At 42.9% G+C, this 18,472-nt stretch overlaps 1 protein-coding gene across 5 annotated transcripts in view; it reads right to left on the bottom strand.

Moving 5' to 3' along the window:
• Positions 1–5,267: 5,267 nt before the first annotated feature.
• LOC123762587 (transcriptional regulator Myc-A) overlaps positions 5,268–18,472 on the bottom strand; it is a 227,025-nt gene continuing 213,820 nt past the window's right edge. For 3 of the 5 annotated variants that reach the window (XM_069332437.1, XM_069332438.1, XM_069332436.1), the window contains exon 3: positions 5,269–7,028. In XM_069332437.1, coding sequence (XP_069188538.1) covers positions 6,388–7,028 — 641 coding nt within the window. In that variant the 3' untranslated portion in view covers positions 5,269–6,387. Of the gene's footprint in view, positions 7,029–18,472 lie in introns of all 5 variants that reach the window. The other 2 variants (XM_045749176.2, XM_045749175.2) reach the window with 2 other exon arrangements.

Raw genomic sequence — 18,472 nt, 5'->3', positions numbered from 1 at the left:
CCACAGCCACTCCAAGGTTCAGATGCTGGGCCGTTTGAGGACAATGTTCAACATTATGTCCCTGAAAATAAAACAACAGAGATAAAATATACTGATGAACTGTTGTTCCCTTGCTGCTTGAATAACTGTTCGGATTGTCTCCTGCTGAAATTACCATCGCTATTTTCTTTCTGCGTTGTGTTCGTTCCTGCTGTTTTAATCGGTATCACTACTGCTCTCCTGCTTTATATCTGCTAATTCAGATGCAGGAATAAGCAGTACTGCTACTGTACTTGCTAATCTGTTTAATTCAGGTCATTGGCCTTTTAATGGAGACGATATTCCCCATTATATTTTGTTAAGTTTGAAAATTTATTTACTAAATCACAATGTTATCTTTAAGTTTATTAAACTCTTTATATATAGGTGTAATTTAGTGAATAAAAATCTACCATCATGATAATAGGTACAAAAAAGTATAGATTTATAAATTATAAATAAATACCATTGATTATTGTTGTTGGCCACCGGCAAATTCAAATAGTCAGCAGAAAACAATGTTAGGGGGAAGTCTCATTACTATTTCTAACACTCGAAGCATTATAATCATACTTGCTTGCCCAATAGGTAAAGAAATTCACTCAGAAATGGCGAGGTTAGTTGTCGAGTCTTGCTTTACATTCATAAAACTGCCTTTAATATGACGACTATTTAACAGCCAGTGTTATATTTCGGGAATAAGATTCATGACGCTACACTCTTAAGTTACTAAACTGATATTTTCCATAAACCCAGCAAATTATGACTTCGTATTAACTAGACTGAAAACATTTTACTTCACTCTTGTTGTAGTGAAAATATTGTAATATAGACCAAATCTTGAGACTATTTTACAGTTTTTATATATATATATATTATATATAAAATGTTATATTTAATTTGCATATACATAACCTTTTGAAATAGGCTGAGGTCTTTACATCTTAACGGAAAAAATAAATAATAATCACTTAAAAATGTGTTTTTTATAAATTGCAAAGTTTATTGATGTAATAAATACATGACTGTTCTAGGAACGCTCAATTTTCCTTCACTCATCATCATGGATATTGGTAAAATTTGTAATTAATGATCATTTATGTTAGAGCGGTTCACGGACCGCCCGCGTGATGTGGCGGCCACGTTTCCTTATAAACTAAGAAATATTAATACAGTATGATACTGTGCACGTTCGCCTCGTGATATTTGCACAGAAAATGAAAAATATCACATATTTGGCTAACATTTTTAACCGGGCTTTAGAGAACAAGAGCTTCTACTCCAGAGTCCTACGTGATTCTCACTCTTCGTGAAATAATGACCAAGATACCTTGTGCATGATTACCTACCTGAATGATCAACTCCCTGTTGATAATTCACACGGCAAAGATTATGTACTTTTGCAGGACGTGTTGGCAGAATTACCAGTACGGTTTCCTGCTGGCATGTGAAACAGTTAGTTTTTATCAAGTTGGTGAAATCGGGCAGAAAATGCTTAGGCTTCTTCCGTTGTTTTTCCTCGGTTATATCCAGGATGTACCAGTTTTGTTGTATTCGATATTATGAATGTCGCGGTTTTTATCAGTCTAGAGGGGTTTTCCTCGCAGTTATATAAATCTGGCATCCTGTTTCCCAGGCCCAGCGTAGTCACTGCTCACCTTTGCTCAAAAGAACTCGTCTTTTTCGCATCGCCGAAATCACCATGGTGCCTCTGCCCGTAGCAAATAAATGTACTCATTGTGCAATATGCTTGTTATCTTCCTCCTAGTGTCAAGGCTCACACACTGAGGTCCAGGATGTTTTCAAACCTATTATCCTCTTCATTATTGCTTGAGCAAGTTGGTTTTGTACATTTTTTATGTAATAATCAGCATAGGATGTGCTCAACTCCCATTACTATTGTTAGTATATTACCAGTCCTTCTCCTCACCCTAAGGCAGTGTCTAGTTCCTGGCCGACCTCTATACTTTGCTGTTTATCTAGCCGGTAAATAGGCTTCATAGAGCAATCTCTCGATTTCTGACTTACTTTCCCATAGCATTACAGGCCATTCTCCGATGTGCATTGAGTTAAACTATAGAGATTAAGTTAAAAGTTTTGAGTTATGATAGTGTAAACCTGGTATATTTGTTTAATCTCTTTTAAACTTTTATAGTATTTCTGGTGAACTTTTTTTTTTTTGCATTAGTCATTTTCATGAAGTTTTATGACACTGCATTAACCGGTATACCAATAATCACGGGACAACTTTCATCATGGGTAGTTCACGGGGTCGAGTAAAGGTTCAAGTGTTTAAGCAAGAAAATTATAAATTGATGGAACAATTGATAATGCAGTTTACTTTTATTTGTTAGACACAGCATATCTTTAAAAATGCTTTATCATAGTAATTTATCTCTCGTCCGAATAGACTAACTGAATCTCTGAAATGTTCAAACAAGCTTGACTGCACATTGTTGTACTTCGTTTGTATCTTTTAAGGCTATGTTGTATGGTTTTGGTAATGCCAAGTTACCAGAGCTGTGATCATCTTGATGCTGAAAGAATAATGGGTCTGGACTAGTCATTGGATTTTTTTTTTTTCACTAGCGGATCTCCTCCACCGGAATGCTCAGATTTCAGTGAGTGCTAAATAGGTTTCCCAACTTGGTGGTGCCTTTAGATAACTTTACAAATAGCTTCTAGTAATTAATTAAAATATTTAACTGTAGAAAAAAGGTTTAGTGTACATAACACACGTTACTATATTAAAGGCAAACTCGTTCATGTCACATTTTTCTTTCTTTCTTGATAGGTTGATGATCGATTTCAATAAATTCGCAAGATTGTGCTGTTTAGTAAATTGATTGATTAACAATACTTTTCAAACGGATTACAGTGCACAATCATGTACACATTTACTTCAATCGTAAGCAGTTTTCAACTCGGTTGATTTGGTTGTATTGCACACAAGGATATTTAAAACAAAATAATAATAATAAATCTTTATTAAAGAACTCGGTTGATGATTACAATACAAACCTGAGCTCGTAGATATCGTCCCATATGTTAAAACTAAATAAAGTTTTCTAGTTAAATACATTGCAAAAGTAACACAAAGTTCACATTTTACTCTATTACTTTTGAACTGAACTAAAACATTGACTGTAGAAAAAAAATCCTGTATTAAACAAAGCAAAACTCTCTGGGACCTCGTGTACTGTTTGAGTGGCACATCTTTTAAAACAATAAAAATAAAATGTTGTCAAGTTGAGCCAGGCAGAACTATAACGTGATAGGACGTAACAACATACTGTTCTTGGGTGGGTAGGCACATTTTCTAGTTATGCCGTAGAAATATTTTTGGGCATTTTTTGAGGTTTTCATACAAAAATAATTGAGAAAAAATTGAGCAGTAATTATTAACCTTTCCTTAAGACCTAAGGTGGTAGCTAACATGTAAACATGAGTTTTCTCTCCGTCAGGAAACTGGGGAGATGCATCTCTATAAATATATATTTAGACTTTGGGCCAAATGAATGAGGGATGGGAAAAGGAAGGGGAGGGGGGGGGGGAATGGGAGGGGGAGGAAAGAGGCCACACAAAACTGGCTCCATCTGAGTCTTCGACTACTAAACACATTGCACACTCAAGGGTAAATATTTTTTCCAATGCTCTGTCTGGTCTTTTTAACACTTGTTTTGGCCATCAGATTGTTTTCCAATCTTGCACTCATAATTGGAAAGCCTGTGCAAAGTCACAAAGTGTACGACGTATTAAACTTAAAACAATTCTTGTGGAGCTCATGCCAGTGGCAGCAGCTAAAAAAAAATAAAAATAAAATAAACATGGCTAACTGGTAGGCGCCTGGCTCCACATCTTCGTACATAAATACAGGCTTTGCACCAGCCAACCGTGTAGTTAAAAAAGTATCCGTATACAATTGGTACAATCATGAATTTGGTAATTATTCATAATTTACAATTTGATAGCAAATAGTTTTAAAAACAAATGTGGTCGACTTTTGAAAAAATATATAAAAAAAAACCTGTACATGTTCCTGGAAAACCAAACTGATATTTCAGTTTAGGTTACAAAAAAGAATGCCTACCACCATGCAGCATAATCACTCTTGCCCCAATTTAAACACTATTTTCCTAAGGGGTATGGGGGGGGGGATCCTATCCTTAAGTGTTGCAAATTGTTCAAACTACTGGTTCTCAGTTAACAGTGAAAGACATGGGTTGCGTGTTAATTTCATTGTTAATGCGAGGAATGGTGGTGTTTAGTAAGTGTTTCAACTACGTTTCACACGTCTGTTTTCAGTAAAACGGGAGGGAGGTTTCCAGTGGGTGGAGGAGTAAATTTACACTAGTTATACAGTAATGAGGTGAAATGGGCTGGATGTGTGTGCATCAATGAATGAAAATGTCTATATATAAAAATGAATATGAAGCGGGACATGGCAGGTCCCAACGACGAGACGTGATGAAAAGCCAAAATGAATCATGTAAGAAAAATGCTATGATATATAGATAAGTTTTAAATAATGGCAATATCAACGAAAGAGTTAATAGCTGAAAGAAATGAGAGGCCGGAGGAAATTGTCTGATGAGAAACATCTGGAAAGGTAGAATGTGGTGCAAATTTACTTCTTTTAATCCTAGTCATGGCAACATTGGAGGGGTGTGGGGGGTGGGCAGAGCGATAGTAGTTGTAGCCAACGCGGCGATGCAACCCACCTACATCAAATGGCAACATTTATGCCCATACAAAATAATGGACTCTTTGTATAAAAACAATAAAATAGCATCTAGACTGGAAATTATTCCCAAAAAATCAAATTAAATTTCCCTTGTCCAATAACATGCTATGAAAATTTCATCATGATCCAGGGACATTATAAAGAAATGCAGAAATTCTAATAAATGCACAAAATGTACAATCTAACATAATAGTTCTTAAAACATAATTATGCCAATAACTCAAACCAATAGCAATAAAACATGGCAAAGTTAACCACAATCTGTATTATTAAAAAGATATATATATATATATATATATATATATATATATATATATATATATATATATATATATATATATATATATATATATATATATATATATATATATATATATATGAGTGTCAGACCACGGAGGAAGAATTGAAGCAGGAATTTCCTTAAGTACTTTCGTATTTAATAATACATCTTCAGAAGGGACTGAAGATGTATTATTAAATACATATTATTATTAATAATAAATGTATTATTAAATACGAAAGTACTTAAGGAAATTCCTGTTTCAATTCTTCCTCCGTGGTCTGACACTAACATTTTTCATCACGTGTTAATTTTCGTGATTTACACACAGCTTTCAATGAACCTTCTCTAATCTATATATGCTGTAAATTTAAAGTGAAATATGATACACGCCATATTATCATTCTAGAACTAATTCCCACATGACACTTCGAGTTTTAAGGAACTTAGCTTGTTGTGACAATTTCTGCAGTCCAAAATGATACGTCATTCATCCTCACAATGCCCGTCAACTTAGCTTCTCAAGACAATAGGAAACTACCATAAAAGGTGTCAGAAGCAAGTTTGCACCAACAAGCACTCTCCAGTGAGCTACAGTAACATAGGAATATGGTTGTTTATCAAATTTGACAGTTGCATTTTTCAAGCCTGACATAGTTCGTATGGATCCGGAAGTATCCACACTTGCTCACCTGAAGGTACGTTCATTCTCCGCCAGGTTATGCCTTGCCACTAGATATACGTAATATATATCACAAATTAATCCGTATTCTAACTAATCTACACATGTACAAGCTCCCTGTATATTCAGGTTGCCGACGAAAGGTACATTCGTGACCAAACACTAAATAAAATTATTAATATTCAACTTGCAAAACACACATTTGATTTACACATACAACACTAGGATTTTAATTAACCTCAAACACACTGCAGTTCTGTTATGTCTTTCAACAAACTGATGATGCACAATGCGGGCTGAAAACCCTTAGGATTCTTAGTTCTCTGTGAAACATCAGGTTTAGCTACACTGGGCTGTCCTGCTACTAATATTATTTACACTTTAGTTCTTGGACACGAGCTTTACCGAGGTTAACTATATACTTCGAAAACTTAACCCACTCTAAAAATTAAGCTAGATGCCTGCGGCGTGCTGATGCTCCCTCTCAACTCCAAAAATATATATCAACTGTGACATTAACACTCCAGAAGCACTAAGTCGCCCCGAGTATACAATGATCATTCTACGAGTCACAGGGGTCCATCAACACGCCGAAGACCTCCTGCAGGCACCACTGTGGTCTGGGGTATAGCTACCCCACCTATACCTAACACGAGTTACTAATTATTTGCGTTGTTGTCTCTCTCTCTCTAAAATTAGTAGCCGTTTACGTAGTTCGCTTTGGTACCGCTTCTGCTTGTCCTTTTCCTGCGCTAAAGCTCGCTCTTTTGTCGTCATAGCGTGACAGTAGTGAGACGCCTTCTTAAGGATCTCCACCTTGGGGGATTTGTCACGATCATGCAAGTCTGGGACAAGTAACCGTAGGTCTTCAAAGGCATTGCGGAGATCCACTCTCCTCATGCGTTCCAAGGAATTGTGCATTTGTCGTTTCTCCGGGGCATCATTGTCTGACTTATGCGACTTTCGCTTCGTGTTATCATGATTTCTTTGAAGTCGTTTTGGACTCTTCAGAGACGACGAAGAAACGCTAGCCTTCCGGAGTAGCACAACTTCGTTAAGGGCACCATTAGGGCGTCTTTTCACTCCAGCTGCTACGACCTGTTGAAGTTGCTTCCTAGTACGCTTTGATGGTTTGACAGGAAGGGTACCAGTCCGCACCTTGACGATCCTCTTCAAGTCAGTGCCGCCGCCGGTAGTGGTGGTGATGAAGGTGGTGGTTCCATGCCGTTTACTTGTGCTTCTGCTCGAACTACTAGAGTAGGCACTGTCTGGGCTTCCCACGCTGACCACATCTATCTCGTCTTCTGGTGAAAAAGAAAATGTATTTTTAGTATATTTGAAACAATCTTTTCGAATTATTGGTAAAATTATAGTTTTCCACTTATATGTAGAGAACAGGAGCAATACATATGAAGTTATTAAACCAACGGGTACATTAACCCAACCAGGTTAGGAACCGGAAGGTCTGATTAGTCTGAAGGCCTGAAGAATTAGTAGTTATAGTTCAACTTGGCTTTAGGCCGAGCATGGCGAGTAGAACTTCAAGAACTTACTCCAGGTATAGCAATTTGTGTCACATCCGCGAAATTCTTAACAGGTTTCGACAGCGACTGTGTGGCGCCCGCAACCCCCCAAATTATTCACAACACCTAGAGTTTTTCAATTATTACAATAGATATCCTACTTTCACTTACATGTGATTGGTACCACACTAATAATTATTTAGGCTAATAACGGTAGCTAATGTGCCTCTGTAACCCTTTCCACTACCGCCCACAAGATGGGTATGGGGTGCGTATGCAGTCTCAGGAGACTCATGCATGCCCTGTGGGAATTAATAGTTAATTTATTATGGGATACATATGGGTTATATAATAAATTAACTAAACTAACCTCGGGCCCCTTGTTGCCCCGTGAACACCAGTTGAGACTATCACCAGCCCAGCAACCCAAGGTCACGAGTCCCTTAGTCAAGGCCGCCGCTCCTACGGGTCCCTTACCCGGCGATCAATGCACTCCTCAACTTTATTCACCTTTGATCTAACCTTATTGGCTAAGCCATTACAAAGTCGCAATGGCTTAGCCCTTTCCCCTGATAATTGAAATTGCACTGGTTTAAAGGTACAGATAAAGCAGGTAACTAGCTACAACCCCTTGCGCTAATGTATCTACTAAACAGCTCATCACACATTGACGCAGTTTCACAAAGGTTTAAAATGACTCTTGCCCATACCGAATTTTCAGCTTCAACCTATTATCTCAACCGAATTTTCAACCTATGAAGTAACACAAGAGTTTGGACCAGGCTACATGATAATTTCCAATTCCAAGCGTGACAATGTATTTTAGTGCATTACTCTTGCTTACCACCCGTATAGGGTACGAGTATTTTCTATGTTTAGATCTATGTTACCTACACAATTTGGGATTTCAGGTTTCAGATATGGCGTCCTATTTTATTGTATTCTTAATTTAAAAGTGTCATTGTCCACCTTGTCTAATTTTGTCAGTATTTTCCATACAGGAACCACCTACCACAAACCTTCCCTGTTGTGGGGCTGTGGAAGCAGCCCAGCGTAACATTACAGCCGAATCAGGCCTGCATCCACAACGCCCCTTGACTGTACCATAGATCTCAGTGCCCCGACACTACACAAACGTGCACAACACCCCAAAGGAATAGAAAGTATTGTTTGGCGTACAGCCCGATAAAACTTGAGAAATACGGGAAAGGAAACGCAGAGGCGGCGGTAGAGACTTATCAGAAAGCATGTGTCGGAAAAGAGTGTTGTAGGGATGGGCGGACGAATCCCTCACCCACTAACCCCTCCCATAACGCCCGTTTTCTCCTCCTGTGCCGGGTCCGCCTGTATGGAATTGGCGAGACGCGAGCTAGACGCCGGAACGCAGTATTAAAGGGGCAAGACCAGACCGTATGGAGGGGTAGGCCACAAGAAGTGGGGAGGGAGGAGGAGGATGAGGATACGGACGCCGACGGGCAGGTGCTGGTGGGCGCCACAGGCGTAGATTGGATTAAGGCAAAGTCGTCAGCTCCAAGCTGACAGGGAGCTGTTTGGTATTAAATGTATTACTTACCAGGCAAGGAATACCACGTAACTCATAGGGAGAATTTTAAAGGGGGGGGGGGGTACCTTTCTGTAATTTTAGATTAGTTTCTATATTCATGTTGCAATTAAAGTTTCCCATCTAACAAAGTTCAATATTGCAAAAATTAACCTTTTGTTGGTTCATCGCTACATATTTGGTACTGTAGACCAAATAGTTCCTATATGTACTATAATTTTAGGAAGATGGGTCGAAATCTTGACAATGAAAGCTGTCTAAAACTCAGCAGTACCGGTGTGGTCTTCAGATGACGTGCCTCAAGGCCGCTTACACCTTTACCTCACCTTACACCTCTACCTTACACCTTACACTGGACGAGCGCTACCGATGGCCCCACCATACACTACCAATTTGTTAGGGCTAACGAGCATAATATTGTAATTTCAGAGCGCCATGAAATTGGGTTAATATGTAAAGAGGAAAATTATGAGAAAAGAGGTCGAAGGGCGGAGTGACTAAAGAGGGCGGCGAGGTTGGAGGACAGCTGAACCATGCCAACTCACACACTAACTAAACGCCAGCCGCCCCTTAATAAATACCTATACATGTGGAGAGAGGCATCGTCCAACACCGAGCCTCCTACTATAAATAGTCACTCAACAAATAAAGGTCCATGCTTATCCTTCACTGAATATCATAACGATGGAATTTCAAACAAATTCGTCATATTGATGGTGAACGAACACACACACACAAGGTCCCGCGGCTGAGTGGACAGAGCTCGGGGGTTGTAGCCCCGGATTCGATTCCCGGCCGAAGCAGAAACAAATGAGCAGTTTCTTTCACTTGATCAACTTATTTACTGTTCACATGGCAGTAAATAGGTTCCAGAATTTTGATAGCGGTTTCCTGGGTATGTGCGCGCGTGTGTGCGTGTAGAGACATATGTAGTACACATAATAGAACAAAATAGGTCGGTTAGAAAGGAGGGGTCCAAGAGCTAATAACTATTTTTGCAGGCACAAACAGTACACATACACACACACACACACGAAGGAAGAGCCAGAAGGATAAAACAAGGAACTGGAGATGGGGGGAGAGAAGAAGAGAGCGTGAAGAACGATGAGGACGGCCAGACTGTCCTTGACTTCGTCTTCCGAGTGTGAAGCAAAGTGGTAGAGGCACTTCTAATACTACTAATGCTGCCCTTGTAGTTGTGACGGCGCTGGCCCCGTAACACCCTCGCCTCACTACTCACTAAATCTCACAATTTAATTTATTGCTCTAGATTATATATATATATATATATATATATATATATATATATATATATATATATATATATATATATATATATATATATATATATATCAGAAGGGTCACCTTCTGAAGATGTATTTAATATACGAAAGTACTTAAGGAAATTCCTGTTTCATTTTTCCTCCGTGGTCTGACATTGTCACATTCTTAATCACGTGTTTATTTTCGTGATATACACATACACGTGTTTATTTTCGTGATATACACACACACACACACACATATATATATATATATATATATATATATATATATATATATATATATATATATATATATATATATAAAATTAAACATGTACTCTGTAAACAGCTCCAATCGGCCCTAAAACCTCACTAGGGGCCATAAAAATGTGTTAAGATTTAGCTACTCGGGACTAACATTTCCACATAGCACGGGCCGCGAGCTCTTAAAAAAATATGCATATGTACAGCTTTATGTACTTTATCACCTGCCTTCTTTCCAGGCTTCACGGAATACTACCCCCGCTCAACCCCTCCCATCAGCAGCACCGCTCCTGTGCCAGGTAAGTCCACTACGGGCTCACCATAGCCCATGCTACTTGGAACTTCTTGTTCCCATTAGCTGAATCTTAAACAACACTGGCGTGAACGACACAGGTAAGATGTATTCCACAGAAGGTGCCAGGCTTGGCATCGTGTTTATAGAGAGACTTTTACGGATTTGGAGGAGTAAGAGGGCGGGAGCAGATACAAGAGGAGAGAAGACCAAAGTATACAGGAACTGTAAACTTACAATACAACACCAAAGCCGTTACTACCACCTACAGCACCGTCACCACAAGCACGCCCCCCCCCCCCCCCTTCACGTCTACAATAAAACGCCTATTGTTCTTGAGGCCAACAGGACCACGTAGCCAAGAAAACTGTTGCTCGGCCTAAAAACGCTATAAATACACGAACAGATCACGAGACTCGAATCCTACTTCCTGGAGTGGCTACCGTGAGTAGCTTCCTGGGACCAACGGCCCCACGGGGCCCGGTCTCCAGCCAGGCCGCCCTGGTCGCACGTAGCGATAAGAGTGGTGGTCTGATACTTTACTGCTTGCAGAGAATCGGTAAATACTTTTTCTACCTCGAATATATTTACGAGCACGGTGTAGACAGCACTGATGAGTATCAGCAGTTGTGCTCTGAAAGGTTCTCAATATCAGCCGTCACTTTGCAGGGAGCAGCAAGCAAAGATGGCAGCAGAAGGTAGAGGTGGTGTGGGCTGTGAGGATTTCACACGTTCCTCACCATCTGGTGGGGCCCCAGCGGCCACCACGCTTCCGGCCCCTTACCACAACCCCTCACCCCCCCCCCCCCTCTATCTTCCCGCCATTCCCTATCATTCACCCAAACCCCTCACTCACTCACTCAGTCCACCAGCCAAAACCTCACGCTAGTCAAGCTGTAACTTTATATTCCCCGGAAGAGCGTCGATAAGGAGCAACAGGCCACAGGTCAATGAACAAAAGGGTCCGATAGAGAAAATAAAGTTCTGAAAGTACCGGTTAAACAATGTCCCGAGTCTTCAAAATGGCTGAAGAATAATGTTTAGAGGCGCCTGGAACAGCTTGTATAAAAGACAATTTTCATGGCAGTTTCAACCACGAGTTGAATCAACGCACGGGAATTGAAATCACAAGAACGGGATGTATCGACGAGTCTTGGGACGCGGGTTCGATCCCACTGCACGGCTTCTCATAAATAGCCAATTCCTGGCACGAACCAGGTGGCTTAAATAACACCTCCCGCGGTTATTTAATAGCTCATTTATTGATAGGTCTTAAAACACCAAACAAGCCTAATGCAGTTATCTTTATTGTTGTAATTGCTGTAATGGTCAATTACCTCCAGCCACGCCCACCTGGCGCAGTAGGCGCGCCTCGAAACCCAGCTCATCCTCCTGTTACGGTAGTACTTGTAGGAGGGTCGAGGACCAGAGGACACATACCGATGCACAACGCAATTAGAAAGTAGAAATCTGTACGATTGAATATGGACAACCCGGAAAACTATTTTCTACTGATGTTGGAGAAGCAAACTAAACTAAACTAACCTTTCTAGGCCTAATGCACGCTATGTGGAGCCTGCTATGTGGAGTACACGCGGGAGCTATACTAGCATTATTTAAGTTTGTTTTTGAGCTTCATTTTTTTCAGACTATTAAGTAAAAAGAGCACAAACAAAGCCTACTATCCAATTGTTGAATACGGCAATATTTGCACTATGGTGTCCATGGTTATACAATCTACTGTCTAAACAGGAGGATGGGTTGCCAAGTCCCCCGCCTATAGGTAACAACTTCACCACACACCACTCTAAAGGCACCACACACCACCACCTTACGTAGAGACGAGTGACGTGGTCAGCGGGGGTACTGACTGTTGCTCAGGGAGGCGTTGGGCTGTCAGCTGGTTATCAGCAGTGTTGTCAGTGACGTGTCAGCACGGTCACTGGTGGTGGCAGTGGGCGCAGTGCCAGTTGTTAGGGGGGGGGGTTCCAGTAGATAACCCCCCCCCCTCGTGGTCATTATGGAGGGCCCGTGGGTACTGCCACCACCACCGCCCCCCAAATGACAACATAAGCGCCATCAATGCTGTTGTCTACACAGCGTGCGGAGACGTGGCAGCAGACAGCATGGACATGTATTATTGGCCAACACCACCACTTTCATGTGCACTCCAAACCCAACTTGTGCAGGCGAGGCATCGCGTACTCGAACGAGTAGTTGCTACAGCCTGTAGACAGGGGGGAGGGTATGACAGGGTAGAGGGGGGAGGGCCCCACATGATAGGGAATGGGGGGAGGGGGCAGGGCACCCCAACACACGCCTAACAGCAAAACGAGCCACATACCGACACCATCCCAAATATGCAACTCATTTACTTTAATTTAAACCTGGCGAGACTAGTTTTCTTCACAAGTGGGCTGGCCTGGCCCACGACACAGGTAGGGCAAACTGGCGGCATTGACCCTTGCCAAATCTAGAAGGGTGGCGGGGGCGGAGATAACATGCTTGACGGCCAGGGTCCCAAGCACATGTTAACACACACACGGCAACCTAACTTCTCTTCAATTTCTTCCCTAATTGCAGTCTCGTCGTCAACAGTCTCCTTGGACGCTGCTCGGTACAGCGACCAACTCTGTTTCTTGCAAGGCGTTCAATCTTGGGATGACCCAAGTGGTTGAGCACCGTTCCTTCACCCCAGATGACGATGTAAGTCATGCTGGCCTAGCGCTGACCTCATAATTACCTTGCCATCTCGTTGTGAAGCTTTGTTATATACACATAATATCGAATGTATTCTCACTTGCTTGCTAGCACCTTTTAAACATGATTCACCTGTTGCCTGTTCCGTGAAATGTTAATACTCTCGCTTCTTGGTGATAGCCTGATCAGCGAGGGTTATTACTGCTCGCACCCAGCACAGCCAGCTATCTCAAGTCTGAGCAGCAGCGAACCTCTCGCACTATCATGGTATACTTTATATCCCTTTTACGGCTTAACAATATATTTCACACGCTGCTCCTACGCTGGGAGACTGCATGAACACCGTCGTATTTTGTGGTGGCTAGAGACACTGCCAGGTAGCTGGTAGGGCAAGGCCATGCAAGCGGCAAAGAATCAGCACACAGCAACAATGCACATTTACCGTGTACACATATACACACACACACACACACACTAGTGCACCCAGACCCCCCACAGTCCTACTCCGGACTGTACACAACACGCTACCACTACATCGCTCACAAATCGCATCAGTTGGCACGGCCCGAAGTCTCGTCTTGGCCACGTGACAACAAACGCCGTACCACAATGGTGCAACATACGCACTACATCACTCGCGTAACTCTGCCTCTTGCAATTGCACGTTTTATAAGCTCGCCATCATAAATTGGCATTCATTCGGGTTTCATTGTATTTTGTATTGTATTAAAAGTTCCATGTATTTTGTCCACTTTTTCGACGTCACGAGTCCCTCAAATTAAATCAACCATCCAGGCCTTAAAATCTATCTACCTCGTGCCTTTAAATTTCCTCTAATACGTATTAAAAGCCTTGCCTTTGGCCCTTGCATTCTCCTCTACCCCCCCCCCCCCCCCCCATTTTTTTTTGTCTTGTGCCATATTTCTCCTTGCCTGATCACTTTACCGACGTCAATCCTCACCACGAAGCTTGTCTGGAGAGGGAACCATGGAGAGGCTAGTGTTACAACTGCTGCACATTCCCGCGGGATTATCATTCAGCTTGGACGCCCCCCTTACTACGCAGCCTCCCCCCCCCTAATGCGTTACCCCCCACATAGCTCATTCCCTTACCACAATAGCCACTGCCTCTCACCATCACCACCACCACCATCCTCCTCCTCACCACTAACATTAACTGGGGCACCTGTACAAATTCCGTAGGCTTATTCAAATACAGGTATGGCATAACCTAATAGGCTTGGGAAGCTGGTCCAGGCCTTTAACCACACCCTTCTACACCAGACACTACCACATTCACCAGCTGTTGACCACCCGAATTTCCGCGCGTATAACTTTATCAATAGACTGATTGATAAAAGATTGTATTATCAGTTACAGATTGTCTGAGAGGGGATGTGCTATGTCCTTGTGTGTATGCAAGGTGGTTTTTAAGCTCTCATGGGCAAACATCAATCAGTAATGTGTTCAAGTACATATCTGTCTAGGGGGGAGGAGGATGTTATATCATTCCCTAGTACCACGGGGTGTACTACTCAACTCCAGTACCGCAGGGGGCGGGTGATGCTACCACTCCACAGTAGTGCACACAACCCACTTGTCAGCACCAACCCACAGATAAGGGCCCGACTAGACGTCACGCGACTACCATCACTACCCTGGCCACTTACGCAACACACCTTAAGCGTGTATGGCTGTAAAAAAACATCCAATACCAAACTGCTGACAGATGACTGCAATATTTTCACCCCCTCCCGTCCAAAGCTAAATATTAACCTTTGTAGCAAATGAAGGCTTTATCTGCAACTGCATGCAACTGGAACACAGCCTACATGATCCCCGTGTCTTAAACTACACAACCAGACAGTATTTATCAACAGAATTTATCAATATAATTTATATAACAATTTGAATAATTGTGTGTAATATTTAGCAGTTGACCGACGGTTAAGAGGCGGGACCAAAGAGCCTAAGCACAACTAGGTGAACCCAGCCCCACCACCAACCATAGTAACAACCCCTAATATATTAGGTAGAGCCTCTGTAGTCACCTCCCCCCCCATTATGGGCCACTATCTCTACCACCAGGAACACCCTACACATTCCCTCTCCCCCTCCAAGTGGACGAGTACCACCACATGATTCACTCTACGTATCTTAGAAGGGAGAGAGTGATTGCACGAGAGTACGCGCACTCAGCCCACCAGTGTGTGGACCATCTAGGCGAGTGAGGCTATCAGGATGAGTAGTCTTACTTCGCCTGAATGGCAATAAGGGGTTTGTTTTTAATTTTTTTAAATTTTGCCCTGAGGGGCGAGTTTATTGGGCAGCGCCACTCATCTTGTGAGTGGACATACCGCCATAGTGACAGTATTGGGCAGCGCCACTCATCTTGTGACTAGACATACCGCCAGTGACAGTATTGGGCAGCGCCACTCATCTTGTGAGTGGACTTACCGCCATAGTGAGAATATTCGGGAGCGCCACTCATCCTGTGAGTGGACATACCGCCATAGTGACAGTATTGGGCAGCCCCACTCATCTTGTGAGTGAACACACCGCCATAGTGACAGTATTGGGCAGCGACACTCATCTTGTGAGTGGACTTACCGCCATAGTGACAGTATTGGGCAGCGTCACTCATCTTGTGACTAGACATACCGCCATAGTGACAGTATTGGGCAGCGCCACTCATCTTGTGAGTGGACTTACCGCCATAGTGACAGTATTGGGCAGCGTCACTCATCTTGTGAGTGGACACACCGCCATAGCAGCATGTACAACACTCCCCGAAAGCAAGGTGTTTGTTGTCGCCTCACTGCTCACAATGAGGCTTTCTGTAACGAGGCTAACTCCTTTCACTCCTAACAACAAATTAATGCCAGATTTTTGGCAGTTCGAAAACTTTATTTCCGAATGGATTGAGCTTACACGAGCCATATAATTTCTGTAATACCATCGTGTCGACAATAATCCCATAAAAATATCCATGAGAAGGATAATCCCTTTCAGTAGCAATATAAATCCCATCAACAACACACACCTGAACGCTAAGGTAAGTCGTCAAGACGGTAGACATGGAAAGTGAAGTGCACCAGTTCGATAGATAGATAAACAGCCGTCCCTCCCACCTTACCCTACCCTCCGCTAATAGCCATCGGGACAGGTCGTGCCCAGCAGGAGAGCGGTCTATACATACACGTTAGACCAGCCCCCAGCCCACCACCAGGACGGCATCAAGCACCCCCCCCCCCCCACACACACACACACCATCACATCACAACCCGCCAGTAAATACATTATCCTAAACATGTTGAGAATAATGCAATCGTTGCAAAATGGAACTACAAATCCAAGAAGTGTGTGGGTGGAGGATAGGGGGGCGGGACCACCAGGATGGCCGCAGCGGGTACCAGGGCCCACAGAAGTACAACCGATAGTGAGAAGGATAAAAAGTGAGAGATGGATTAAGATTAAAGATCTTGTGGAAGAAAGATAAAGGAGGTTCAAGGGAGACAGTGATAAAGAAGGAGATAGTAGAGAAAGATAGAGATGGTTAAGTGCTTCCAGCCTCCAGGTCCCCCACCATCATTCCCTGTGATGGAGGCCACACTCGTGCACCTCCGCCAGGTCATTACCTGGAATGACCTGGCGCAGGAAGGGGGAGGAGCGGGAGAGGGGAGAGGGTGGACGCGGGCGGAGGGGAGACGTTGGCGGCCCCGAGGCGAGGTCACATACCACAGCCCAAGCAACCTCTGGTAACGCCAACCTTACCTTGAGGTGGTTCACAGGATCAATGCCCTCGCTGCAGAGGCTGTCCAGGCCTCCAGTTGGGTGGTCAGGTTAACCAGGCTGTTTGACGCCACTGATATCTATCTCTCTCTCTCTCTCTCTCTCTCTCTCTCTCTATCTCTCTCTCTCTATATATATATCTCTATATATATCTCTCTCTATATATATCTCTCTCTCTATATATATCTCTCTCTATATATATCTCTATATATATCTCTATATATCTCTCTCTATATATATCTCTCTCTATATATATCTCTCTCTATATATATATCTCTCTATATATATATCTCTCTATCTCTCTCTCTCTCTCACCCACCCAAGAGCCAGAGCTCAACCCCCGCAAGCACAACTAGGTAAGCACACACACACAGGAATAAAACTGGCAAGTTCCTAGACTAGGAGTGACCAGCCGACATTGTGGAGGTGCAGCTCTTTGGTCCCGCTTCTCTATCTTTAATCAAATGGTGTACAGGTTCTCGAGCTAATTAATTGAGGTTCCGACATATCAACGTCTGAAGACCAATATGGAGTCTGACTCAGCCCTGCCACTTCTGCAGTGCCTCATTTGTTCACAATTCAGGCAAATTCTTCATAATGCCCCTGGATAAAAATTTAACACGGTCCTCTTGTGAGTGTGTGAGAATATGAGCGAGTGAGATTGAGAGGAATGGTGGTTAATGCCACAACGCAACCAACCACCAGCTCGCTAAGATATGCTGCTCAAACACCATGACTCCATGTTTACTGTTACCTCGACAAGACAACTAACAGATAAATGATACCACACAGTTCATGACTCCAACAGTTCATGAGTAGCGTGTCTCCCTTTAGTCACTGACCACACTGTTCACTAGTGACCAGCTCCAGCTTAGGGCTACTGGCTGACTGAACACCTCCTTCCCCCAAGACACACACACACACACTACCACCAGACATTACACCAGCACACTCCCGACCCCATACATATGCGTGCATTTAGCCTCCAGTGACTAAGCTGCTGACTTACACTTTGGACATCATGCCCTTCGCCATACCTCACCGATGATCAAATCATCGCCGGTCTCATCATGTTGATATATGCTGAAATTGAGTTTCATCCTGTCCTTCAAACATCAGCTACCTCAAAACACTTCCTATAACACTGGAGGTGAAAGAAACCGGAAAGAAGAGCAGTTAGTTGAATAATTTCTAATTGGGTACTGCACCTATTGTAAACATCCCGTTACACGTCCCGTGCCCGGGCGTGGTGGTGGACCAGGGCGTGGTGGTGGACCATGAACGTCCCGCGCCCAGGGCGTGGTAGTGGACCACGAACGTCCCTGCCATCAGGTCAAACATGCCTCTCTCCG

The sequence above is a fragment of the Procambarus clarkii genome, chromosome 27, assembly GCF_040958095.1.
Source record: "Procambarus clarkii isolate CNS0578487 chromosome 27, FALCON_Pclarkii_2.0, whole genome shotgun sequence".
Classification (NCBI taxonomy): domain Eukaryota; kingdom Metazoa; phylum Arthropoda; class Malacostraca; order Decapoda; family Cambaridae; genus Procambarus; species Procambarus clarkii.
Note: the sequence above shows the minus strand (reverse complement) of the source record. Positions and strands in the feature narration are given on the sequence as shown.